General features: G+C 43.0%; 1 protein-coding gene across 1 annotated transcript in view; it reads right to left on the bottom strand.

Moving 5' to 3' along the window:
• Window positions 1-5862: 5862 nt before the first annotated feature.
• The window catches only part of LOC141139561 (uncharacterized), a 237297-nt gene continuing 215445 nt past the window's right edge, over window positions 5863-27714 (bottom strand). Inside the window, 8 exon segments of the mRNA XM_073625823.1 lie at window positions 5863-8437; window positions 8440-8537; window positions 11422-11499; window positions 11964-12207; window positions 14208-14339; window positions 16461-16590; window positions 20288-20520; window positions 25588-25767. Coding sequence (XP_073481924.1) covers window positions 8135-8437; window positions 8440-8537; window positions 11422-11499; window positions 11964-12207; window positions 14208-14339; window positions 16461-16590; window positions 20288-20520; window positions 25588-25767 — 1398 coding nt within the window. The 3' untranslated portion in view covers window positions 5863-8134.

Raw genomic sequence — 27714 nt, 5'->3', positions numbered from 1 at the left:
TATATTGATTCGTTTACGCAAACGTCATAGTGTCTACAAACTATGGGATATATACTGGAATTTTTATTTATTTATTTTTTGATACTAGTAATGGCGACGATCAGCAACTTATAGCGGAACTGTGATAGTGTGGCAAGCAGTCTGACACTTTGCGGGAATAGTGACAGTAATACAGTGATCAGTGCTAAAATTATCCACTGTCATTGTACTAATGACACTGGCTGGGAAGGGGTTAACATCTAGGGCGATCAAAGGGTTAAATGTGTGCCTCACCAGTGTTTATGTGTGTACTGTGAGGTGCTTTTACCAAGAGACGTGCCGGTTTTTATTCCCTGCTTTGCAGGGAAACAAAAAACGCCATATCTCCACGGACAGGACAGAGCTCTGCCTTGTTTACATGAGGCTGAGCTCTGTCCTGTCTTCCTCCTCACCGATCAGCAGGTGTCGGCAGTCATCCATTGGCCAGCACCCACTGATCGGCTTGTGCTGTGTCTAATCACAGCACAGACGACGTCCGTGCCCCCGCCCCTACACGGGGATGCAGAATATAATGTATACACAGCAGCTGCCCTCTAGCAGTAAATCTATAGGAGGCAGTCACAAAGTGGATAAATAAATACCTGTAATAAATAAAAAACACACACTGCAACTGCTAGCACATCAGAGGACCAATGCAGATTTGTGGGGCCAGTGTTGACTCATGTAGAACAAGTCATGATTTGCATATAACTTCAGTTTACCTCTTTATCCACTGACCATTTACTAAGCTCTTTTATCATATACTCCTGTGTAAGGGGACAGGGTTGCCTAAAGAACCACCAATATAGATATCTTAAGAACACGGCCATGGAGCTAGAAACATAACATGAACAGAAAAAAAGCTTTGCACAGCAGATGCATTTCTCTGAACTTAATAACATGTGCTACAATGTTGAGATTAGAATCTATTTAGAGTAGGAATGTTATACTTGTCAATCTTTACAGTACTTATGGCAGGGTAGACAACCCCCGACACCGTACCACGAAGCCTCTTTTGTCGGCACCCGACTGCCTCCCTATGAGCAGAGCAGCGCAGGGAAGTGACACAACTTCTGCTGCACTAATGCATTCTAATCTCAGAATTCCCTTCACCACAGCCGCACCGCGAGGGAAGCACTGTGCCCCCACACATTGTACAAGATGGGAAACATTGTTTGGTAGCTGTGATCGTCAGCTCTTGTGATGGAGAAGAGATCAGGTGCAGTTCTGCTAGGGGAGCGGTCCCTGTTTCCAGGAGGAGGAGGACTGTGATTTGCCACTGCTAAAGTCAATCACAGTTTTACTAGCCCCACCCACCATCTGGAGGAAGATGACTTGGTTGGTTTCCACTACCAATCTCAGAAAAGTAGGGACTTCCTCTTTGTTTAAATATATATATATATATGTGTGTCTTACTACTGACCCCTCAGGTCTGCGTCATCTACTACTTCTGACCTCTGCATCACCTACTCTCAATCTGCAAACTCTGCGTCCCTTACTCCTGAACCTTTGCGTCATGTACTACTGAACACTTGCACTCTGTGTTCCTTTAAGCCACAGTCAGTATTCTGCGCCATACAAACCACACCCAATTTTTGCTGTGGCGCTCCACAATTTTGAAAAATTGTGGCGCACCACAGCTTTTCTCAGCTTGTAGGGCCCAACTTATGTTCTTGCACACAGACCCAATGCTTTTGGAAAATGCCCCTGACCTAAGCTCATCACTGCACATCCATTCCAGTTGCTTATATGTGACATCACATACAAGCACCTGGGCTGGATGCAAGAGGTGGATCAGCGGGGATGAGTGTGCCAGGACAGGTAGATGTGTCTCATCTCTGCTTCTTTGCACTGCTCTACATATTGCACATATCATAGATGAGAGGAGGGTACAGTGGTAGGGCAGATGTGAGAAGGGTACAGTGATAGGGCAGATGTGAGAAGAGTACAGTGGTAGGGCAGACGAGAGGAGGGTGCAGTGGTAGGGCAGATGTGAGAAGGGTACAGTGGTAGGGCAGATGAGAGGAGGGTACAGTGGTAGGGCAGATGTGAGAAGGGTACAGTGGTAGGGCAGATGAGAGGAGAGTACAGTGATAGGGCAGATGTGAGAAGAGTACAGTGGTAGGGCAGATGAGAGAAGAGTACAGTGGTAGGGCAGATGAGAGAAGAGTACAGTGGTAGGGCAGATGAGAGAAGAGTACAGTGGTAGGGCAGATGAGAGAAGAGTACAGTGGTAGGGCAGATGAGAGGAGGGTACAGTGGTAGGGCAGATGTGAGAAGAGTACAGTGGTAGGGCAAATGAGAGGAGGGTACAGTGGTAGGGCAGATGTGAGAAGGGTACAGTGGTAGGGCAGATGAGAGAAGAGTACAGTGATAGGGCAGATGTGAGAAGAGTACAGTGATAGGGCAGACGAGAGGAGGGTGCAGTGGTAGGGCAGATGTGAGAAGGGTACAGTGGTAGGGCAGATGAGAGGAGGGTACAGTGGTAGGGCAGATGAGAGGAGAGTACAGTGATAGGGCAGATGTGAGAAGAGTACAGTGGTAGGGCAGATGAGAGAAGAGTACAGTGGTAGGGCAGATGAGAGAAGAGTACAGTGGTAGGGCAGATGAGAGAAGAGTACAGTGGTAGGGCAGATGAGAGAAGAGTACAGTGGTAGGGCAGATGAGAGGAGGGTACAGTGGTAGGGCAGATGTGAGAAGGGTAGAGTGGTAGGGCAGATGAGAGAAGAGTACAGTGGTAGGGCAAATGAGAGGAGGGTACAGTGGTAGGGCAGATGTGAGAAGGGTACAGTGGTAGGGCAGATGAGAGAAGAGTACAGTGGTAGGGCAGATGAGCTGGGGGATTCAGTGTTAGGACAGATGCGTGGGGGGTTCAGTGTTGGAACACAAGAGCAGGGGAATACAGCGGTGGGGCAGATGTGTGTGTTGGGGGGGTACATTGGTGGGGCAGAAGTGCAGGGGGGTATAGTAGTGGGGCAGATGTGCAGGGGGGTACATTGGTGGGGCAAATGAGCAGGGGGGTACAGCGGTGGAGCAGATGTGTGTGTCGGGGGGTACATTGGTGGGGCAGAAGTGCAGGGGGGTATAGTAGTGGGGCAGATGTGCAGGGTGGTACATTGGTGGGGCAGATGTGCAGGGGGGTATAGTAGTGGGGCAGATGTGCAGGGGGGTACATTGATGGGGCAAATGAGCAGGGGGGTACAGCGGTGGAGCACGTGTGTGTGTGTCGGGGGGGTACATTGGTGGGGCAGATGAGCAGGGGGTACAGCGGGGGAGCAGATGTGCGGGGGGGGGTTCAGTGTTGGAATAGATGTGCAGGGGGTACAGAGATCTGAGGTGTGAAGGTATATGAATTGGGGTTAATCTGAGGACTGGAGGTGCAGGAATTGGGACTGTTCTGAAGCGTGAAGGTACAGGACGTTAATTTTTCACTATTACTCAAGTAGTCTACAGCATTTACTTTTTAAAAATTCCTTTTCGTGATTATGAGTGTGAAGTTGACATTTTATTTTATAAAACAAAACAAAAAGTTGCCTACCCCTGACTTATGGTATCTATGTATAATTTTTTTTGTTTTCTATACATTATTCATGCCTTTTTATATGGAACACTTTGGATACTTTCGATGCGTGTGATGCTAGCATAATGATTCAAATACAACTCCTGTCTTTTTTTATGGCTTTGAACTTTTATCCTGTGTAAGGCAATTTTATTTCATATCTGTAAAGAACAAATTTACAATTGCAATACAGTCATAAAAACAACCCACTAAATGTTACTACAGACACTTAAAAGTACATCAGTGTTATTATAAATAAAATGATCTCAAAACATAAAAAAAAGATGGCAAAGGTTTTAGAAAACAGAAAATACGCGATTGTTAGCTTTGCTAATGAAAAGAAGTTGCCAAGTCAGGTGTGTTGTTATTGACACTACTGTCACTAAGTATGGAGGCACACTGGCGTTGTGTACATTAGTGCTTCATGGATATTTCCCAGCTGCTTCTGATCATTATATGGAGTGATCTCTTGCCAGACAGCGCACCCCTGGGGTACACAGCCAAGATCTAAGAAAAATGTTATCAGTAGCGCCACCTGTAGGAGAAATAAACACTGCCGCTTATAATTTGATTCTGCCAGTGCCATTGCATCTAAGAAGACCTCTATCCTTCAAGCAGTATACACAACACAGGGCTGTTGATTACAAGCTCTACAACACAGTAAAACTGGGTAGGAACAGCTAGGACATTATTGTAAACCTTTACTAAGAGAAATCCAGGAGCTGCAATTCTTAAAGCTAAATTCCAGGTATGGATATTTTTGCATAGCTACATTAGTCCAGCTTGAATCAATGTAACTATGCAATTGTCATGATTGGCTGATGCCCGTGACAAGTGCAAATCACTGTAGTAGACACTGTTACTACAGTGATTGCCACTAGCTTCCAGGTCCCGTGGCAAGCAGCTGCCAAGTGAACACATAAGGTCACTCGTTTGGCACCTGGTGCCATTCAGAGTACAATTTGCATCTTCTCAATGAATACAAAGTATTTTCTGATAGGATGAGGTGGAGATGCAAGGCGGTGACACTAGTATCCAAACAGAACGCTTTGCATTCATTGAGAAGATGCAGTGCTCTCTGAATGGCACCTATGCCAAGCCAACAACCTCCTGTGTTCACTAAGCAGCAGGGCAACCGCTCAGCATTGGACCTGGAAGCTGGCAGGGATTACTATAGTAGTGGTGTCTACTACAGTGATTTCCAGCTTCCAAAGGTATGGTGCACACATACTTAAGTTGGTCCAGACTGGTCCAATGTAACTTTGCAAAAACATTCATACCCAGAATTCTTTAAACTTTTCTAAACTTGAAACCTTGTTAGGAAGGCCATAGATGGTGCGATTTTCTTTTCTGCAACCATAGCTTGTGGAGCTATTATGTTCTCCTGGTGGGGGGATGCAGGGAGCCGTCCCTGTCGGGAGAACACAGCGATTACTTTTAGCAGCTAAAAATGCTGGCAATAATCGCATGCCATTTTTACCAAAGTCTATTGATGGATCAACTTGGGTACATTCAGCCTGCCCATGGATGGTTCGAATGTCCTGCTGAACATGCCAAGATTCGAACCATCCAGCTTTGAAGTGCTAGTTGCCTGAATGTTATTCTGGCCCAGTGGCTTCAATGCTTTGAGTCATTGCCCTGAAGCAAGTATACAGAGTAAGGGCTCAGTCACACTGCAACAGTTGAGCTGTGGTGATCTACACAGATCAACGAAGACTCAACACCAAGCTACATGGGAAACTCTTGTTGTCTATGTGCCTTGTTCACACCACAGCGCTGTGTTGAGGTGTGGCGCGTAAAGTGCAAACAAGCTGCATTTTTTTGCACCGCATCTCATGTGAATGCATCTCATCGTACCACAGCGAAGCTGCGGTGCTTGTCACATTTCAGTAAAAAAAAAAACAAAGTAACTAACTGGTGCCTTGTGTTGTAAAAATGCAAACTACGCAGACAACAGCCTGCAGCCTAAAATGGCTCTAAATTCACAAATCTTTATTTACATACTTGTTCTGGGTTAGAGGCTCAAAATACTAAAGCCAAAGGGTCAGTAAAATTCCAGGCAATGAGCATTTGTAGAATGAGAAGTCAGCAATGGCAAATTTCATGTCTATCCTTTAGGGAAGGCTTCCTTTATACAGTACTTCATATTCACAGAGTTCATTGCACAGCAGTAGGACACTGTATAGGTCTTCTCTAGTGAAAGCACTAGTACTATATCATACCATAATATATGTTGCCCCCCTTAAGTAGCAATCTTAGTTTAGGCACATCGTTTTTCAATGTTATTATATATATATATATATATATATATATATATATATATATATATATACACACATCTCTATATAGAAATTACAGTTTTAAGGGTTTTAAATGTGTACGTTGTTGATTGGCACCACTTCATCACATTGGCTCTTAGAAATTAGCAAGTTCCCTGCAATACATGGGGGTCTTCAGACAAACTGCTTACAATAAACAGTTTATATTAATATATCAGTGGCATTCAGAAGGACCTCCTCACCCGAGTCAGTAATAAATATGGCAGCTCTCATATTTAAATGGGCATTTGCTGCATTGATCACAAGGTGTTTTTGGCCTTTTTTGCACTGACAGGGTGGATTCATGTCAAAGATGGTCCAGCTCTTTAGGACTTATCAGCAAAGGATGTTTTTCTTTACTTCATACTATTTACTAGGGCAATTAGTTGTCGATTCTTCCTTACATTTTAATACAGTTCCTTGAAATATACAGCCATCATATGCCTATCCTGAATGTTTGATAACCCATCATTGTTCTTTCTTTGTTTCCACCCCATACATAGAGCAATTCTTAGCAGATTTGTAATCTACAGGCCTAATCAGCTATCATAATCACAGTTGTTTGTTTGCAACTAAGTTTGTCCAATATACCATGAGGTGTACTTTGCATAGATGCTTGTCCTTCAAAATGTCATTTAAGTTTGTTCTGTGCATTTGGGGCAAAATCAAATGTTCTCAGGCTATATTCTTCACAGATTGAATGTGTAAATAGGGAAAATACCTCATTATGGCTACTAGATCAAGCTGAGGAGCATACTTCTTTCCTATCAAAGTCAGCGCCATCTATTGGCCATAATGCAGTTATTTATCCCATTCACACATTCAATCTGCAGAAAATATAGCCTGAGAACAGCTCTGGATGGGGCTGGGTGTGACTGTGAGGGATGAAGCAGGTTAAGGGATTCTGAAGCAGACTTGGTGGTCCTGTAGTGGATGAGGTTTCTGAAGGGAGCTGGGGGAAACTGTGGAAGGATGGGGGGGCTAGTTGTTTTGCAGGGGCAACTTGGATGACTGTGTGGCACACTGTTGGGGGGCTGAAAACTCTGCAGCAAGCTAGGGGGCACTGTGGGAGGTTGGCAGGCTCTGTAGGGACCAAGGGCTCTTAGGGGACCTGGGGGCACTGTGAGAGGTTGAGGGGCACTGCGGGCCACTATGGGAGGTTGGGTGGCACTATGGGAGCTAGGAGGCATTGTGGGAAGTTAGGGAAACTGCAGCTAGCAGAAGCCCTGGGAGGAGGGAGGCCATTACTTGGCAGTGGACCATGCTCAAATGGTTGAGAACTATTGTTTTATACACAACCCTACATTTATTCAAACCTGCAGAGGGGAAAGCCCAGGTGCTGCAGACAGCCACTCCGTGGCTATATTTGGGAATAGGCCGGTACTCGCCTACTCACTTAAACAGGCACATAGTGTAGTCCCCGAATACACCTCTACACTATGCACATGTTTATGTGAGTACCATCGTATACCTATGAACAGCTGGTCACAGCCATTCATATCTATGGGGCTGCTGTACGAAGCACCTGGGCTTCCCAGGAGTGGAAATATGCCCAACCTAACAGCATATGTGGCCTCTAACAGCTCTCTGCATGGAGACTTACAACACTGTCAGCAGGAAAGGAAAGGTTTTGGCTGGATATATAAGTTAATAATTTGTGATTATTTTGTCTCGTTTGGTAAGGACATTAGCAAATCTACCACAATTCTAAATACATTGGTGACCCATTGTACCTCAACCTGCACCAACTCATGTTTTATAGAACGACAAAAAATTCTGAAGACTAGATAGGAACATTTAAATAAGAACTTGTCAGCTGATATGTCTTTGCTAGCCGCTTGCTGAGTCTGTTCTGCATGGCTTCTCTCTGCTTCTGTCCTCACCCACTGAACAAACGTGTGCCATTTGCTTCCACCTAGTGTAGAATACACCTGTATTTTTTACAAGTATGGTCACTAATGTCCTGCAACGTCAAGGAAACAGTTCTAAATCTGTGGGCCTCATTGATCAGATTGTCTGAAGTCAATTCTGCATCGCCACTCAGAAACCAATCAGATATTACCCCCTTTTGAAATGACAGCAGGTTAGCGAACATTGACTTTGATTGCTTGCTATCATCATAACAGACTGAGGCCTGCTACATCAACTTCAACCTAATATCCATTGTATATCGATCATCGGTAGGAGTTTTTAAAAGATTCTGGTGGTAAACAGTGTACAAACATACGGTCCATTTATATTAACAGCAAAAGAGGAAACTACAACACTTCCCGGATGGGCCACTTGACCTGGGCAGAGGCAGCAACAACAAAACATGGAAAAAATGTCCAACTCTTATTAAAAAATAAATATACGGTAATGTACCAGCTAGCACCATGCCCTGTAAGAGGAAAAGTAGGAGTCCCAGGCACGGGCACTTCTTGTCAACTGTGAGTAAAGTGCTTTCTTTGTACAGGAGGCAAGAGCAGAACACAAAGCTGCTTTTTATTTTCGGAAAGGAGTCAGCCGGCTGATGTTCTGCCAGAAGTTGGAGGGTTTGCGCTTGGGTTCAGCAAGCATGAAGACTTGTTGCTGGGGGAGGTTGGCGGGCAACGTGGGATGCTTCTGTCTCATCCAGAAATCATAGTATGTCCGATTAACGGCTGAAAAAAATAAATATAAATAAAAGGTCAGGAGAGCGTCCTTACCATTTCTTTGTACTAGGATAAAGTATTGTAAAGGAAAATTCTTATTTGTCAGTTGCATGTACCAGACCCATACTATGAGGTCATCTGCTGTGTAAGGACTAAGGAATGTGAGAGGAAGGAACACATTTTATTGCTCTTAGCTCTAGGTATTCAGCTCAGTTTATATAAAAGAGTACCTGACATTGACACGGTTGCACTGCTGTTCCAGTTTTAGGTGTGCGCCAATGGATCAAGTCACCTGCTGCTGAAAATATCTCTCAAAGACTCCAGTAGTGAGATTTCATAATGCTGTTTCTGCCCCTTCCCACCAGGCCACAGCAGTGGTGTCACTTAGGGAGGCCATACACAGTTCGAATCTTGGCCGGTTCAACAGAGATTCAAACTGTGTATGGGCAGGCTGAATATACAAAATTGATTGATTGATCAACATGGGTACAACCAGCCTGCTGGGTTTTAGTGGCAATTATCATATAGTCAGGTCAAGCTTTATTGTCATTCTACTACACGTGAGGACATATGGTAGAAGAAAATGTCGTTTCTCGCAGGACCACAGTGCTACATACTAACTGAACATAATTAGAAATATACCAAAACAGAACACAGTGCTAGCAATAAGCACTGTCTTCCCCACCACAAGAAGACAAAGGGGTTATTTACTAAAACTGGAAAGTGCAAAATCTGGTGCAGCTCTACATAGATACCGATCAGCTTCCAGGTTTATTGGCAAAGCTTATATGAACAAGCTGAATTTAAAAGCCGATTGGCTACTATGCACAGCTGCACCAGATTCTGAGTGCTCCAGTTTTAGTAAATCTCCCCCATGGATTTTGTTGTCGGAATGTCCGTTCGTGTGTACGGGGCATTACTGTTGCATCTCCAAGGCGAAAGTTAACCGCTTCCTGACCGCTGCACAACGATGTACGTCGACAGAATGGCACGGACAGGCAAATGGGAGTACCTGTACATTCCTTTGAATTTGCCGCCGTGCCACCACGTGTGCGCGCCCGCCGCCAGCTCCGTAAGCAGGATCGTGGGTCCTGCGGACTCTATATCCGCGGGGATACCCACGATCGTCTCACGGTGAGGAAGAACGGGGAGATGCTAATGTAAACAAGCATTTCCCCATTCTGCCTAATGACACTCTCACTGATCACGCTCCCTGTAATCGGGAGCGGTGATCAGTGTCACACACAGCCCCTCCCCCCACAGTTAGAATCACTCCCTAGGACACACTTAACCCCTGCAGCGCCACCTAGTGGTTATCCCCTTCACTGCCAGTGACATTTTTACAGTAATCAATGCAATTTTGTAGCATTGATCGCTGTATTAATGCCAATGGTCCCAAAAATGTGTCAAAATTGTCCGATGTGTCCGCCATAATGTTGCAGTCATGAAAAAAAAAAAAAAAAATCGCTGATCGCCGCCATTACTAGTAAAAAATAATAAATTAATAAAAATGCCATAAAACTATCCCCTATTTTGTAAACGCTATAACTTTTGCGCAAACCAATCAATAAACGCTTATTGCGATTTTTTTTTACCAAAAATATGTAGAAGAATACGTATGGGCCTAAAAATTTTTTTTTTATATATTTTTTGGGGATATTTATTATAGCAAAATAGCAAAATATAATATATTTACTATAGAAAAAAATAAAAAATATTGCTTTTTTTTCAAAAGTGTCGCTCTTTTTTTGTTTATAGCGCAAAAAATAAAAACTGCAGAGGTGATCAAATACCACCAAAAGAAAGTTCTATTTGTGGGAAAAAAAGGACGTCAGTTTTGTTTGGGAGCCACGTCGCACGACTGCGCAATTGTCAGTTAAAGCGACGCAGTGCCGAATCGCAAAAAGAGCTCTGGTCTTTGGCCAGCCAAATGGTCCGAGGCTTAAGTGGTTAAGCAGGCCACAGACACACAGACAGCAAAAAAAAAAAAAAAAAATAGACAACAGGGTTTTTGACCCTTCCCTACCAGACTAGCTAAAAACAAGTTTTGTCCAGTCTGGCCAATTTTTGAGACTTTTGATGGACAATGTTTTATAGGTGGGTTCTCTCTTCTAACACTGATACCTCAGACATCGATGGCCTATTTATGTATTTTTGTACCATTACACTTTGAGGACTATGCTATGTTCAATAATATGTACCTTGGATACTCTGTACATTACCTTTTTATACCTTTATTAAACTTTAAGTAAAGTGTTACTAAACCCACAACAGTTAAATAAGTCTGTATATGTAGTAAAGCATGCTAGTGATGCTGTGGAACCTAAGGGGTTAATCCTCTGCATTGTGTAAAAAGTCTGTTTGAAACTGTCTTCTCTTAACCTCCCCTTCTTCCACTGCCCCCAATCTATCTCCTGATAGAACAGAGGCTATGGGACAAGCTGCACATGCTCAGTTTGGTGTGTATTGCTAGAGAGGTTTTTTCTTTCTTGGGAGGATGCATGTGATCATCACAGAGCCAAACAGCACTGTCCAGACAGAGGGTCAGGGGTCCTGCAGCCTCATAGAACAACCAGGGGAGAATGAAAACTCCTCCTACAAGCTTTAACCAGTGCTCGACTGGTCACTGATAGAAGTCACAAGACTGCTATATATTGCTGGTGAGAAAAGGTATTTAGAAGTTTCTATTTACTAAAATAATTGCATTTCCATGTTCTGTGTACTGTTGGAGACCAGATACAGTGAATGCAGGGTCCTGGGTTTAGTAACACTTTAAATAAGATTGAACTAAAACAGGTTTGAGCTATGCATACACTTTTAAGTCAGTTGATCATCTAAAAATAGTTTTATTTTTTGGCATTAGCATGCAAAATACACTGCCGGGAACACTCACCTTTTGGCTTTCCAGCAGGACGCGGTTTGTGGGCATTGATCATTGCTTGTTTCCGTTGAATTTCACTAATGCTGAAACCTAGACAGGTATAAAGACATCAGTGTGTTATTACAGATCCATAGGTAACATGTATTATAATACAAGATGCATAAAGCACCAACAGTTTGCACAGCACTTTACAATAAAAAGGGAGACAGTACAGTTACATACAATACAATTCAAGAAAGATGGTTAGGAGGGCCCTGCTTGTAAGAACTTACAATCTAAATGGGATGGGCAAGTGATACAAAAAGTGATATCCATGAGGGATGAGCTGATTTGGTGGAGGTGAGATGCACTTCCCTTTAGAGATGAGTTTTCAGTAATCGCCTAAAGACAGACAGAATAGAAGACAGCTGGACAGATTGGGGTAAGGAGTTCCAGAGAAAGGGGAGACTCTGGAGAAGTCCTGTAGGCAAGCAAGGGAGGAGATGATGCACACTCTGAATGCTCCAGTACAGAAGTAGCAAGCCCTGGTCCCCAATGTTCTTCTGTCATATTACCTGTCTGCTCATCTTGAAGTACTTGCTTTCTCTCTTCTTCAAAAGCCTGCAGCCAGCGCTGCTTCTGTTCAGGTTTTTTTGCCAGCAGAAGGTGAACCTCATCAGAGACTTTACTCTGCAGCTTAAATGCATTTTTCACAGTAATGTTAAAGTCCTTGTCTTTACCATCCTCCACATTAATGACTTCCATGTCATCCATGTTGATCTTTCCTTTATAATATAACATGTCCCGTCTCAGAATGTCCTAAGGATATGTAAGAAGAAATAATCACTGCCTGTGGGCAATTTACAATACACTATTATTTAAAGTGCAGTGGTAACACATTACTTTGATACAGACTTGAATATTTATTTGGTGACCTTATCTCTCAGATAGCTGTGAGATCCCTGAATGCCACACAGCAACCACTGACACCGGCCCCAAAGGAATATTGCTTTTGTCCTTTTGGATGGTTTTATTACATAACAGAATTGCTAAGATGTTTCTACTTTATTATCGGTATTGCAAAGCTGATCATTTGGTGCCCATAAAAGGCTTCAGCTATCCTTAAAGTATAACTAAAGGCAAAACTCTTTTTTTGGTTTTAGATTAGAGAGTGGAGATGGATTAGAACACCTGTCAGTTTTTATTGCTGTCTGTGCCCCGTTAGAGAGATTCACCCTCTCTATTTGTCCTATTTACCATTATCATTGAAAGTGAAAGTAGAAGAAAATCCCACATTTTGGGTTGTCCCCAGAAAAGTAACAGAGGGGAAATCTTCCAATGGGGACACCTGGGGGTCCCCAAGGAATTCCCATAATTTGCAGGATTTTCCTCTCATTTCCTGATTGGCTATGGGACAGGAAGTGAAGGGAAATCTTCACAATGGGACACAGATGGTGAAAAGGAGTTATATCCCTCCCTTGCTCTATCCAAATTAACCACGGTAGACATGTATAGGTAATTGGAGGGGTCGAGCTGAGCTTAACTGCTGTCAGGAGTTTGCCTGTATATTGCCATCTCCTGACAGCACAGAAAGGCCTTCTGTAGAAGAGTAGATGAACTATGAATGGATTGTAAGGGAGTTTGACTACTAATCTGGACTGAATCTTAAAGTTGAACTCCAGGCAAAATTTCTTTCAGTTAAATATATTTCTCAATCTCAGTGACCAGAAAGGACAAAATCCACGTTGTATGCATCAAATACCTTTATAAACCAAGACAGCAGTGACATCATCATGGTGCTGTACATATCCTGTGTAGAGAGTAGAACTGTGGGAGGGACCCAGCAGGTTCCATCCACTACAGCAGGGGTCTCCAAACTCTCTAAATAAAGGGCCAGTTTTTTGTCCTTCAGAATTAAGGGTGGCTGGACCGTGGCCAGCGGGAGTGGAAATTTTCCTGGCATTATTGGCAGGGAACATCACATTTGGTATTAGGGGGAGGAATAGTGCCCCATCGTTGGTATCATTGGAAGGAATAGTGACCTATTGTGGGGATGTCAATGGGAGAAATTGTGCTTCATCGTTGGCATCAATGGGAGAATTGGTGCCCCATTGTTGGTGTCAATGGGAGAATTGGTGCCCCATTGTTGGTGTCAATGGGAGAATTGGTGCCCCATTGTTGGTGTCAATGGGAGAATTGGTGCCCCATTGTTGGTGTCAATGGGAGAAATGGTGCCCCATTGTCAGTGTCAATGGGAGAAATGGTGCCCCATTGTCAGTGTCAATGGGAGAATTGGTGCTGCATTGTTGATGTCATTTGGCAGAATAGTGTCTCCTATCAGTGGGAGGAACAGTGCCCCAAGTGCCGGCTAAAGGCAAGCAAAGGGCTGCATCTGGACACTGGGCTGCAGATGGAGACCATTGTACTACAGGCTGCCTGCAGAAAACTACAGAAGGGGGCGGAGACAAGACCAGTCACCCTACACAAAGAGAAAGAGCAGCAGTGATCGGTCTTTATTGCAGCAATCTCATGTGCAGAGGCAATGTTTCGAACTAGATTATGGCACAGATCTGGAAGAGCTATACAAAGCACACCAAGATTCAAGTAAGAATACACATGACTCTTATACAGTATTTAGACAATATTTGCTTATCCAGGAATTCAGCAATAATAGTAGATTTTTAAACATAGTGGCATGAGCAGTTCACTTATGACCTAAAATGTACCAGTTACTCTATATACTGTATACAAGTATAAGAGGTCCATTCTTTTCCTTTCAAGAACTTTACAATAAAATTAAAAGATTGCTTATGAAATACCTTTTTACAGTAGACAATCTGATGATCAAAAAGAAAAAATATCCGCTGTTGCCCCTTTGATTGCAGCTGTGAGATCTTTGTTAATTCACCAGAGTGGATGAGTTCCGAACTTCTTGTCAGAATGTCTTCACCCTTATGACAGATGAAAGAATACATAATCTTTGATAACAAGATATGGAGAGCTCTGAACGTAACTTTCTTGCACTTTGCATATCAAAGTGGTAGAGGTCAACAGCAGTTAGAGGAGCCACATTTGAATGGGAGCCTTGATTGTGGTTCACACAACGGAGACCTCAGCTTTTATTATAACTTTAAAAGTAGGTCCTAACAAGAATTTTCCTGTGTTTTGTTATCTAGTTTCTCACCTTGTATGTTCAGGGCTACAAAACAAAAATAGGAAAATTGAAGGTGACAGTTTGCTTTTCTTTGCAACCTCTTAATTGTTAGAGTATAACTTTAGTCAAAAAATGAAGTCCTGCTAGATCACTTCAGACTCTCCACTTTTTGCAGGTATAGCTATGTAAAATATTAAAAACAAGTGTCTATACTGTTTAATATACAGTATACACTGGCTTACCCTGTTCTGCACATGCTCAGTTGCTCTCTATTTTACAGCACTGTGTCAAATATGTTGAGGCCGAATTGCTGGTATCCTAAATATTTACAGCAGCGGGGTCTCTGGGCTTCAGTAAAATAGCAGCCTCCAGCAAGACGGACCAGAACAATGCTGGAGCAATTTATAGCACAAACTAATTTTGGTAGCATCATTTTGAATGTGGAATGTATGTTCCATGCTAAAGACCATTATGTTTTATCAAGTTAGTATAGGTAAAGTTCCTCATTGAATGACATTCTGTAATCTTAACTCTGGATAAATCATTTTGGATCTAACTGATTATGTAATATAATTGATAATAAAGCAATGTAGCCTGAGTACAAAAGGGTTTTTATAATAAGGAGTGCCCAGGGAAATGTGAGCTCTAAAAGCAGCCTTAGTAGCGAAAGATTAGCTAAGGATGGCCATACATTATACTAATTTCTTATTCAATTTCCTTTAGATTTACCTTCAACTATGCAGTGTGAGGTCCTGCTGGATTGCATACAAATTGAAAGTGTTTTTAGGTTTGACCTCACATTATATGGATTTGGTAAATCTAAAAGGAAAGTTGTACGTAGCAGTACCCCTGCAGGAGCCGCTCGAATATTGGTTTGCCCGGGCCTCCTACTGATTAATCCACAGCCAGTTACAGGGTATTTTCACACATCAAGGTGAACACGCTCTTCCGCTCGATATCTTCAATGACCAGTCTAGGGGATTGGTTTTTGTAATTTTTTTTGGAGAACTTGGATAGAAGAATGGAATTAGTAGGAAACTCCAAATTAACTTTTTACAGGTAAGGACAACTCTCTCAATAGAACTGTGTAGCAGATTATCTGTAGGTCCATACAGCAGCAGTATGGTATTAACAAGTCCCTTAGTAGCAGAAGGAACTCAGTGAAAACTTTGCCTCTTCAAGACACTAGCTAGTGTCCCCATTAGCTTTCACCCAGTAGCTGACTTCTAGCACCCAGAGGGGGATCTAACAGCACAAGTCCCAAGGATCCCCTGTGGGGGTCTGTACTCTCTAGGCTCCTGAAGCATTCATGGCAGCCTTGTACAGCACTAGCAGACAGAATCTGCAGACATCCTCCCTCAGTCAGCACTCACAAGAACCATGAGTTGCAACTTTAATGTTTCAGGCCCACAGGTCGACCACCTAAGGCCGCATGGCAGCCTGTGCTGAGGAGAGGTGTCAGACCCCCTCCTCACCTGGACCTCTCTCTCTCTCTGCAGAAGACCCAGAGCCCATGTGCACTTCAGATATAAATACAGGTACCCAGCATGCCTTGGGGCACATCCCTTTCTAATTGGCCAGAGCTGTACAGACATCTATGCTTTCATCTGCCAGGTTTCCACCCACTGTCCAATATACTCCATAGCTATTGGATCAGTGTGAAACACCAAGACAGCATGAGCAGCATCAGAGCACACTGAGCAGACCTCACTAAACAATCAGCTCCCTGTTAAGCAGACAGCGTATAAATTTGCCTAGCTGTCTTCCCATTAAGCAGAGAAACCAAAAACTATATACACTCACTCTAGCACCTACCTAGGAGGGTGCTACATATAGAAGAAAATTGTATAATGTATGGCCAGCCTTAGACTCAAGATCGCAGATGTCCCGAATGAGTCAATAGTGAGAGGAAACTTACCTCCCATTCTTCTATAGAACTTTGCCAGTGAGCTATCTTATCAATGTTTTCTAGTCTCCTCTTTCGCTCATTGATCAGTTTGGCAACATTTTTCATGGCATTCAGTGCTGCTTCCACATCTGCAAAATCCCTACATGAAAAAAAAAACAAGTATGGTTAACAGGATGTAAAGTTTAATTTAGGTTATCAATCAATTTATGATAATCTGGCTCCCTGCTTAATGACTGTCTAAATAGGATATGAACCACACAGGAAAGGGAGTCTATTGCTTTCAACTCATAGACTTGCATTGTGAGGAGGAACAGTAAAGCATAATGGCTGTGTCGCACTACAAAGCAGTGTGCTTTGTATTGACCAATACTGCCTGTCCCATTTACATATAGAATTACCAATTCTACATGAAAACAAGGTTTTTAAACCCACACTAAAAAGATTATTTACATTTAGTTGCTTTCATTTACAGTATTATGAAATATATATAAAACATTAGTTTAAAAACCTTATAAAATTAAAGACATGTAAGTAATATTGACCCAAACCGTAGTAAGAACTTTGTATAACTGGTATACCTGGTATCCTTTTAGATGTTGTGATATTAGGGGATGTCTAGCTCAGTGGTAGATGCGTTTTCAGTGAGTTCACTGCCAACAGGAACTTCAGTTTAAGGGCGTGGTAGCCCACTTTTATTGAAAGTAACAAAAATGAAAGTTCATACATGCATAGGTTGCCCACACAGGGGTTCTTCTCCCAAAAATGACAACAAAAACAAAAATGCCAAGCCACCTGGCTCTTAAGGGTCACTCAGCCTTGGTCATAGTACAAAGCTGCGCAGGCCCACTCCTGGCCTCTAGGAAGGGGACACTCCAGGCTTTCACACTCCTCTAAGACTCACGGTCCCCTCTGGTCCCCAAGACTCTCTCTTCCAGTTGTCTCAGCTATGGTCTCCCCGACTCTCTCAGCTGGCCCAACTCTCTCAGTCCACTGACCTGGAACCTCTCCCACATGGAGTGCCGTCTCAAGGGTATTGCCTGGGTTCTTAAATGGAAGCACGCCTTCCTCCTGGCTCCAGCAACTGCTCCAACACCAACTCCTATCCCATCTCCTCTGAGCTATGCTCAGCTCTACCTTATAATGGATGTGTGCACCTGGACACACACACAACCTGCAGAACTTCTGGAAAGCCCGGACACAAGACTGAAGACTCCATCACTCCCAATGCCCTTTGAAGTCTTCAAGTTTCCAGCCCCAATCCAGACTTACAAAATCCAGAGAAAACTTAAAGCATAGCTTTCTCTGCTCACCAATCTTCTGCTGGAACTTCTCAAACTGCCTCTTGAGAGTCCTGTGTCCATTTTACCCTCATTTTCACTGAGACAGGGGCTCTCACTCTCACAATGTATGAAGTTCAAACGTTCAGAAAATGTTTCTCAGTAAAGAAGAAATCATAGTGTAAACCTCGGAACATGCCAAGGAAGATACAATAATGCAACAAGTACCTGTATTCAGACCTCTGTTCTCTGCAGATGTCTAGGAAATACCCAATTTTATGAGCAGCAGTAAAGAAAACCCTGGGAAATCCTGACTACAAACTGAAGACAGTTGTAATTGTAGGGACTCTTCCCTATGCTGTTGTGTCCCTGATTAAACTTTAATGTGGTTTGTTGCTAGGCTGTAACCAACCTAAACACCTACAACAAAATGGTGCCCAGCCGCACCTGTTTACCTTTTTAGACTCTCCTGATCTCAGTCAGTTGATTGCTTCTGCTTGTAAGGCCCCTTTCACATGGGCGTTCCTTATATCCCTTTTTCCTCCGTCCGTTAACAGATAAAAAATGGACTCAATGTATTGCTGTGGGCAAGCAGATGTTAGCGGGTGACATCCGCTATAGTCACTGTGTGACTCCGCCCCTTGTTTACTTTAGCAGTGGGGCAGGATTGAAAGCTCTGCTTCTCCTGGCGCTAATTTGGAGCCAGCAAATGACAGATCCAGGCGATGTCACACGGGATGATCCCGCCGGCTGCCCGGCAAGTGACAGATCCTGTGTACACTCTGTAAACACTGGTTCCTCTCTTGCTGTACACACTGCCCCCCCTCTGTTCAATGGTTTGGTCCTAGTTCAATGGTTTGGTTTGGGAAAATGATAAACATTTGGTCACCTTCCAGTGTTCTGTCTCTCTTGGGCTTCTCTCTGGAGAGGATGGCTGCATAGAAGTATCTCAACTTGGGCCTGGTTCCTCTCTTGCTGTACACACTGCCCCCCTCTGTTCAATGGTTTGGTCCTAGTTCAATGGTTTGGTTTAGGAAGATGATAAACATTTGGTCACCTTCCAGTGTTCTGTCTCTCTTGGGCTTCTGTCTGGAGAGGATGACTACATAGAAGTATCTCAACTTGGGCCTTTTCTCAGCTTGGGGAATGTGCCTTTAGAAGCACTTTAAATGGTCTACTTCTACGGCTACTTTCAGAATACCTGCCCTAGTTCTGTGCTATTTTTGGATATCCTGCACCCAAAAACTCTCTCTTCTAGAATTGAGTTTCACAACAAGGGCTCTTTCACACTTGCATAAAATTTTAAGGCAGCCTAAAAGTGCATTAATGCATCTATAGTGTTAATGAACATTTAAGATGTATTGTACAGGCGTTCCATGTTGCATCAGGCAACACTTCTCAAACGACCTGTGTTGCTTTTTTTTTTACAAGGCTAAAATTGGAGATGATCACTTTTAATGCTTTGCAACTGCACCATAAAGGCACTGTAAACGCCATAGGTGCGTTTAGGGGGGGTTGAGGTGCATTTCAATAGAAGTGAATGGAGGCAGTTGCAAAGCGTCAACGCCTGTCAAACTCTGTAGGCAGTATTATTTTTGCCTTGCTGCAACACAAAGCAGCGCTAACACTGCAGTGTAAACACCTCTATCCGCTCCCTATTGTAACAATTTTGTATGGCATTGATAAGCATTCGGGAAGAGTTAAAAACGTTACACAACTGCCTATTTTCTACGCAAGTGTGAAAGAGCCCATAAGGTAAGAAGTATGGTGCTCAACTTATTTTTTCCATACACCAAGAACCGGACCCTGGAATGGAAATGATAGCCTACCACAGTATTTACGGCGTTATTCTGTATCACGCTAAGAGGACGAAGGCTATACAATTGCAAAAAAGTACCTTTTTGGAAGCTATGAAAATCCTTTCTAGCAATAAACTGAAAATAAACAACAGTGAATCACTTTATTAAAACGCTAAGCTGGTTAATGTATTCATAAAATATACTCTATATTGAAATCAGTTCTTCTTGAAATTGGAATGTGCCTTATTAACTACAAATTCAGCAATAAGACACGATCTTACTGCTCTAAAACTAATCCTCTACGGATTTAATATTGAAGGGTGGAGGGTAAAATGGAATAGACTTATCTCTGCTATATTACAATTACAATTATCTTAGTTGCCTATTATAAAAGGCTAAGAGCTGTGATGTTTTTCTGACCACTGTCAGTCTTTACTGCACACTGGTTGTATATAAAAACCCCAGCTGACTTTATGAGGAATCTTCCAATATCCAGACAACCACAACAGCAGGGAAGCCAAGCGTGCGTTCACTGACCTAAAGTTTCACAATGTTCCATAGAGGTAAGTACCTAGCCTGCTCCCATCACCTTTACTCAAGACTTAACAGTATTTTATGAAAGCTTCAGGATAAAAATGCAGCAGGCGTAGGCATGGGTCAAGTTGGCTGGTTGCCCGAAAGGAATGGGACATCCGATAAAAAAAAAATATGTGTGATGTAGGTGTTAAAAATTGTATCATTTGATTTGCCCTGGACATACCTGTGCTGGGGGTTGGTATATTTGAGAAGCTCGGCCAGCTGTAAGGGATATTTGCAGATTTTCTGCACTGGTGTCAGTAAGAATCCATCCAGTGATATGTCGATCATCTTCTGTACTAAGCGACATGTCTCAAAGAAATAACCATACTTCTTCACTTTACAAAGTTTGGAAAGTTCTGTGCAGGCGCTCGGATGGTTGTTGCAATACTCTGAGTAGATCTGAAAATCTGTTTGCTGACATATAAAAAAACATGCATATCAGAAAAACACCACAATGTAACCAATATTTGTAGCAACCACCAGTCAAATATACAGCACATAAATCTCATCTATAATTTATAACTACACAGAAAAAAAATACATTTTTATGATTTACTAAGAAAGAACATGTAAAAATTATAACCATGTCTATAAAATGCATATAGAGTTAAAAATATAATGTAAAAAAATATTAAACACTATTTATCATCATTTTTATATTTTTTTAAAATAAATTTTACATTCTAATTTATACATTTATTTATAGATTCTAAACATACAGTGCGGACGGAAAGTTTTCAGACCCCCTTAAATTTTTCACTCTTTGTTATATCACAGCCACTTGCTAAAATCATTAATTTTTTTCCTCATTAATGTACACACAGCACCCCATATTGACAGAAAAACACAGAATTGTTGACATTTTTGCAGATTTATTAAAAAAGAAAAACTGAAATATCACATGGTCCTAAGTATTCAGACCCTTTGCTGTGACACTCATATATTTAACTCAGGTGCTGTCCATTTCTTCTGATCATCCTTGAGATGGTTCTACACCTTCATTTGAGTGCAGCTGTGTTTGATTATACTGATTGGACTTGATTAGGAAAGCCACACACCTGTCTATATAAGACCTTACAGCTCACAGTGCATGTCAGAGCAAATGAGAATCATGAGGTCAAAGGAACTGCCTGAAGAGCTCAGAGACAGAATTGTGGCAAGGCACGGATCTGGCCAATGTTACAAAAAACTTTCTGCTGCACTTAAGGTTCCTAAGAGCACAGTGGCCTCCATAATCCTTAAATGGAAGACTGAATTGGTTAGTGTGGTAGAGGGGTCTGGCGCTGTTCCTTTAACTAAATAATAATTCCCTGCCTGCGCTATATGTCTCTAGTTCAAAACAAGGCATGTAAGTGTAAATTCCTAAATATAAACAAGACATACACGTATCAAATGGTGGTATCCTTAAAAAATTGTGCAATTGTGAACAAGCTTTAAATGTAAAAATATATATAAAAAGAAAAAAGCAAGCTATAAACACATAAATATAATAGTATTTTCAAATCCCATACATGGTAGTATATATTCCAAATAACATAAAGTGTGTGTGGGGGAGGGGGGGGAAGGGGGGGGGGGGGAATGGAGGATGGGGGGGGGGGGAGGGGGGGAGAGGGGAGGGGGGAGGGGTGGGGGGGAGGGAAGGAAAGAGGTGTGGGAGATCTATTAGAATTACTCCTAGTAAAGTGCAAACGTGCTGGCAAAGTTCAAAGAAAGTCCTTATTGTGTATAAACTTATTAACAAATTCGTTTAAACTCTTATTGGTATGATATCTTGTGCAGTATCTTGTGCAGTATCTTAGTGCATATGATGTGATGCTTGTGATCCTTCAGTGATTTAAAATCCTTGTTCTGAAAGTGCAGCCACTCACCGGATCCCTTCACCCCTACAGGGGTACCAGGCGGTTACAGTTTTGCGCCACTGTACGGCAATCACTGGCAGACTCAGGATCGTGATGTTTCATATAAAAAGAGAGAAGGAGTGCCCATAGCGTAAAAACGTTTTTAAAAGGTTTATTAAACAAATGGATAGGTACTCACAATTTCACAATAAAAATCAAGCGGAGTAGTAAAAAGTCACGATTAGTCCTCAGCGCTGGTAAGTAGGTAATAATGGGAAGCACAGATTTAGGCCACGCCCTACGCGTTTCGTCGTTAGGACGTTCTGCACTTTCAGAACAAGGATTTTAAATCACTGAAGGATCACAAGCATCACATCATATGCACTAAGATACTGCACAAGATACTGCACAAGATATCATACCAATAACAGTTTAAACGAATTTGTTAATAAGTTTATACACAATAAGGACTTTCTTTGAACTTTGCCAGCACGTTTGCACTTTACTAGGAGTAATTCTAATAGATCTCCCACACCTCTTTCCTTCCCCCCCCCCCCACCCCTCCCCCCTCCCCTCTCCCCCCCCTCTCCCCCCCCCATCCTCCCTTTCCCCCCCCCTTCCCCCCCTCCCCCACACACACTTTATGTTATTTGGAATATATACTACCATGTATGGGATTTGAAAATACTATTATATTTATGTGTTTATAGCTTGCTTTTTTCTTTTTATATATATTTTTACATTTAAAGCTTGTTCACAATTGCACAATTTTTTAAGGATACCACCATTTGATACGTGTATGTCTTGTTTATATTTAGGAATTTACACTTACATGCCTTGTTTTGAACTAGAGACATATAGCGCAGGCAGGGAATTATTATTTAGTTAAAGGAACAGCGCCAGACCCCTCTACCACACTAACCAATTCAGCTGTCCCCATTTATGGTGATTGCTTGTCGGGCGGCAGCAGTTCCATAAATTTCACCAATAGATTCCTAATTCCACGGCGCGAGTTCATTATTCTTTTTATCTTAAATGGAAGACGTTTGGGATGACCAGAACCCTTCCTAGAGCTGGCCATCCGGCCAAACTGAGCTATCGGGGGAGAAGAGCCTTGGTGAGAGTGGTAAAGAAGAACCCAAAGATCACTGTGGCTGAGCTCCAGAGATGCAGTCGGGAGATGGGAGAAAGTTGTAGAAAGTCAACCATCACTGCAGCCCTCCACCAGTCGGGGCTTTATGGTAGAGTGGCCCGACGGAAGCCTCTCCTCAGTGCAAAACACATGAAAGCCCACATGGAGTTTGCTAAAAAAAACACCTGAAGGACTCCAAGATGGTGAGAAATAAGATTCTCTGGTCTGATGAGACTAAGATAGAACTTTTTGGCCTTAATTCTAAGCAGTATGTGTGGAGAAAACCAGGCACTGCTCATCACCTGTCCAATACAGTCCCAACAGTGAAGCATGGTGGTGGCAGCATCATGCTGTGGGGGTGTTTTTCAACTGCAGGGACAGGGCGACTGGTTGCAATTGAGGGAAAGATGAATGCGGCCAAGTACAGGGATATCCTGGATGAAAACCTTCTCCAGAGTGCTCAGGACCTCAGACTGGGCCAAAGGTTTACCTTCCAACAAGACAATGACCCTAAGCACGCAGCTAAAATAACGAAGGAGTGGCTTCACAACAACTCCGTGACTGTTCTTGAATGGCCCAGCCAGAGCCCTGACTTAAACCCAATTGAGCATCTCTGGAGAGACCTAAAAATGGCTGTCCACCAACGTTTACCATCCAACCTGACAGAACTGGAGAGGATCTGCAAGGAGGAATGGCAGAGTATTCCCAAATCCAGGTGTGAAAAACTTGTTGCATCTTTCCCAAAAAGACTCATGGCTGTATTAGATCAAAAGGGTGCTTCTACTAAATACTGAGCAAAGGGTCTGAATACTTAGGACCATGTGATATTTCAGTTTTTCTTTTTTTAATAAATCTGCAAAAATGTCAACAGTTCTGTGTTTTTCTGTCAATATGGGGTGCTGTGTGTACACTAATGAGGAAAAAAATGAACTTAAATGATTTTAGCAAATGGCTGTGATATAACAAAGAGTGAAAAATTTAAGGGGGTCTGAATACTTTCTGTCCCCGCTGTATATTTTAAATTTATAGTCAATTTTCAATTCCCAGCCCACTCTAAGACTCTAAATGCTGAATTTAGGTTGACATGGGTGACTGCGTACCTTTGGTGCACTGCTTTGTTTAAAAAAATCTGACGCAGATGATTGGAAAACAGCTGAAATAAATACAGTATTTGCTGTAACTGTTTTCTTAAAGCGGAGCTTCACTCAAACCAGGAAGTTCCAATTTAAAGCCTGCTACATTTTTTTGGGGGGCGGGTATCTGGTTTTGATATCTGGTATCTGGTCTCCCTCCCTGCAGTCTTCTGGGACACATCACAGATTCTAGAAGACTGTGCGACCATTCACAATGAGCAGTGGGCAGTCGGCTGTGAAGCCACAAGCCCACAGATAAGATGCCAGCGCCACGAACCGAAGACTGGTGGATCCTGGAATAGGGGAGCGTCTGTTTATTAACAGTCAGCAGCTACAGTTTTTGTAGCGGCTGGCTTTTCATTTTTAGAAATATGACTGGAGCTCCTCTTTTGCTATTGTACCAGTCAAGAACCTAAACCTAAAATTACCTAGCCTTAAAAATGCTCCCTCTCCCCCTCCTAACACCTATGATGATTACCCGATTTAAAAAAAATGTAAATACTTACCTGTTTTCAGCCTGCCTCAGTCCAGTCATGTGCAGCAGCTGCAAGGGAGCGGAGGGAACGCCAACAATGGATGAGCCATAGGAGCCTATGGGTGATATCTCTGCTCCAAGCTTTAGCAGCCAATGTTGAGCATTCTTTTCTCTACCCTGCAGGCACCTCTGGCTGACACAGGGGGTTACATGACTGGACCAGGCTGAAAGTAGGTAAGTATATAGTCAGCATAGGTGTTAGGAGGGGGGGGGTGCCATTTTTAAGGATAGTTAGGTTTAAGCTGGAATTCTACTTTCATTTCTTCCTCCTTTACAATAAATTTCATCACCCTTTTGTATAAGTCCATTGCCATTGCAGCTGTAAGAGGTTGGGTTGTAGGAGAGATAGGTGTCACAAACTAGAGATGCTAAGGGCCACTGTAGGGATCAGCATTGAGCCATCACCACCTGCTGGTCATTACTTAGCACTGCAGCTCATGTATCTGCAGCACACATTTGCCCTAATCAGAAAAGCTTTGTACCTAACCAACAGCTTAGCCTGCCTGCTCAAGCCTTGAATATATATCTATTTGACTCTGATGGATTGCTGATGCTTTGGTCTTTAGGATCAGTTTGTCTGCACCTGATCTGACCATCAGCTTGCTGTCCCTGCCACTGCCTGATGACTATCTGTCTGAAGATTTAGACAGCACTACATCTACCCTGGCTGTTATTTGACTATTGCTCCTGGAGACACAGTGGGTGCACCATACTCCACGACAGCCACGAGGCACAAACTTAAAAAAACGAACTAGAAGAAAAATACAATGGCAAAATTCTGCCCTGGCTTGTATCCATAAAATAATGGCTAGGAGACTAAAAGTTTAATACTCCAGAACTTACATACTGCAGAAAGCAGGAACCAATCTCACTCAGATGTGGAGCTTCCTTGTTAATGCGTTTTTCCAGGGTCTTCAGAAATTTCTTCTGGAACTTGTAGATGTCTTCAATGTTCCCAAAAATAGTCCACAGCTGCTCCTCTGTGAACATGTCCGCTCTTTTACGGCACTGCTTGATGTAACCCTTTACAAATAGGAAAGCAATAATTAAATGAATAATGGTACATTTGACCGTACAGGCAGCCCCGAGTTACATACATCCGACAAACATACGACTCATACTTACAAACGGAGACAACAGGAAGTGAGAGGAAATCTACCTCTAGGAAAGGAAATTCACTCCTGTAATGCCCTGTACACACGGTCGGACATTGATTGAACATTCCGACAACAAAATCCATGGATTTTTTCCAACGAATGTTGGCTTGAACTTGTCTTGCATACACTTGGTCACACAAAGTTTTCGGAAAATCCTATTGTTCTGAACGTGGTGACGTAAAACACGTACATCGGGACTATAAATGGGGTAGTAGCCAATAGCTTTAGTTTCTTAATTTATTCTGAGCATGCGTGGCACTTTGTGTGTCGGATTTGTGTACACACAATCGGAATTTGCGACAACGGATTTTGTTGTCGGAAAATTTTATAGCAAGCTCTCAAACTTTGTGTGTCGGAAATTCCGATGGAAAATGTGTGATGGAGCCTACACACGGTCGGAATTTCCGACAACAAGGTCCTATCACACATTTTCCATCGGAAAATCCTATCGTGTGTACAGGGCATAAGAGTTATCATGGGAAAAAGGTGTCTCCACTGAAGCTTCATCACCAATCCTTGTTTCCACAACAACCAAAAATTGTCAAAATCCAATTGTCACAGGGACAGAAAGTGAGGTGAAATCTTCTGACCAGGGTCACAGACAGCAAAACAAACCTTACAGGGGTGTTAACTCTTCCCTATGCTATCTATCCAGAGAAGTTACACTTGTAGCACCCTTGTGTGTGCTAGAAGTGAGAGTATGAAAATTATAGTTTAGCTCAGGGCTAAGCCTGAGCTATGGAATCTGAGTCAGGGTTTACTAAGGTTCAGGGCTAAGTGACTCATCCTGGAAGCTCTCTGGTGCCTCCTCCTGGTCTAGAAGGTTGGAGAATCTTGTAGAATTAGAGGGTGAAGGTTAGGAGGAGCTGCCTTGAATATTTATGGATCCTCAGCCAATCATCAGAGGTCGGCTGGCAGGGGGCTGAGACCACTCCATAAATAGACATGGGCCATACCAGCAGGGGCAGTTGGGTGGAAGATGGAGATACAGTGTTGGGGACGCTGCTGATGGTCCTCAGGGGTGCCCCCTAGTCTGGGGATTGTGTGTCCTGCCTTGGGCCAGGGCTGGGGTGCTAGAAGGATCTTGCTCTAAAACACACAGGAGGAGTCTTTCCTAGAGGCACGGGAGCAAGAGAGAGGACAGATGAGCAGTCAACACTATGGGGACTAACAAAGGGGGGAGACTGCCACGTGTAGCTGGTTCCCCTTACAGACAGCGGTGTGCTTGTCTTCAGCCGTACCCTAGAGATCTCCTGAGAGTCAGCTGGGTGGACTGGTGAAGAGACAGTTGGGTGGACTGATGTGGAGAGTTAGCCTGGAGGGCTAGTGAAAGGGGCAGCTTCAGCCAGGCGGGTTGGCAGTGCCTGAACAGGTGGTGCTGGGATCAGTGGCCACAGAGGAGAAGTTTTAAGCTGTTTCACAACCACTGTGCTACACAAAAATGGGCTATGAGTTCCTGCCTGTAATGGGCCATTGCTGATCTGACTGGGAGCCTGTCAAATAAATCAGAGTGATTTGGCTGGATTAAGCACGTGAATGTGCTGGAGGAGAGTGAAGGAGACTGTATATAGGTGTATATATGAAGATGCCCCTGAGGTTTTGCTGAAATCAGGTGGGCATCCTTTAACCTCCCATCCCTATCCATGTTATTAACCCTTTAATAAAAAAACAAAACAAAGTCACAGACTGCTCTTTGACTCTGGGTGCTTGTGAAGATTCTGTGTGCCTGGCTGTGCAGGAGTGGGGGATCCAAGTATCAGCAGTCCCTATGGGGGTGTGCTAAATGTACCTGTTCTAACTTATATACAAATTC

This window comes from Aquarana catesbeiana, linkage group LG04, assembly GCF_042186555.1.
Source record: "Aquarana catesbeiana isolate 2022-GZ linkage group LG04, ASM4218655v1, whole genome shotgun sequence".
NCBI lineage: Eukaryota > Metazoa > Chordata > Amphibia > Anura > Ranidae > Aquarana > Aquarana catesbeiana.
This window is presented reverse-complemented; position numbering and strand designations above follow the sequence as displayed.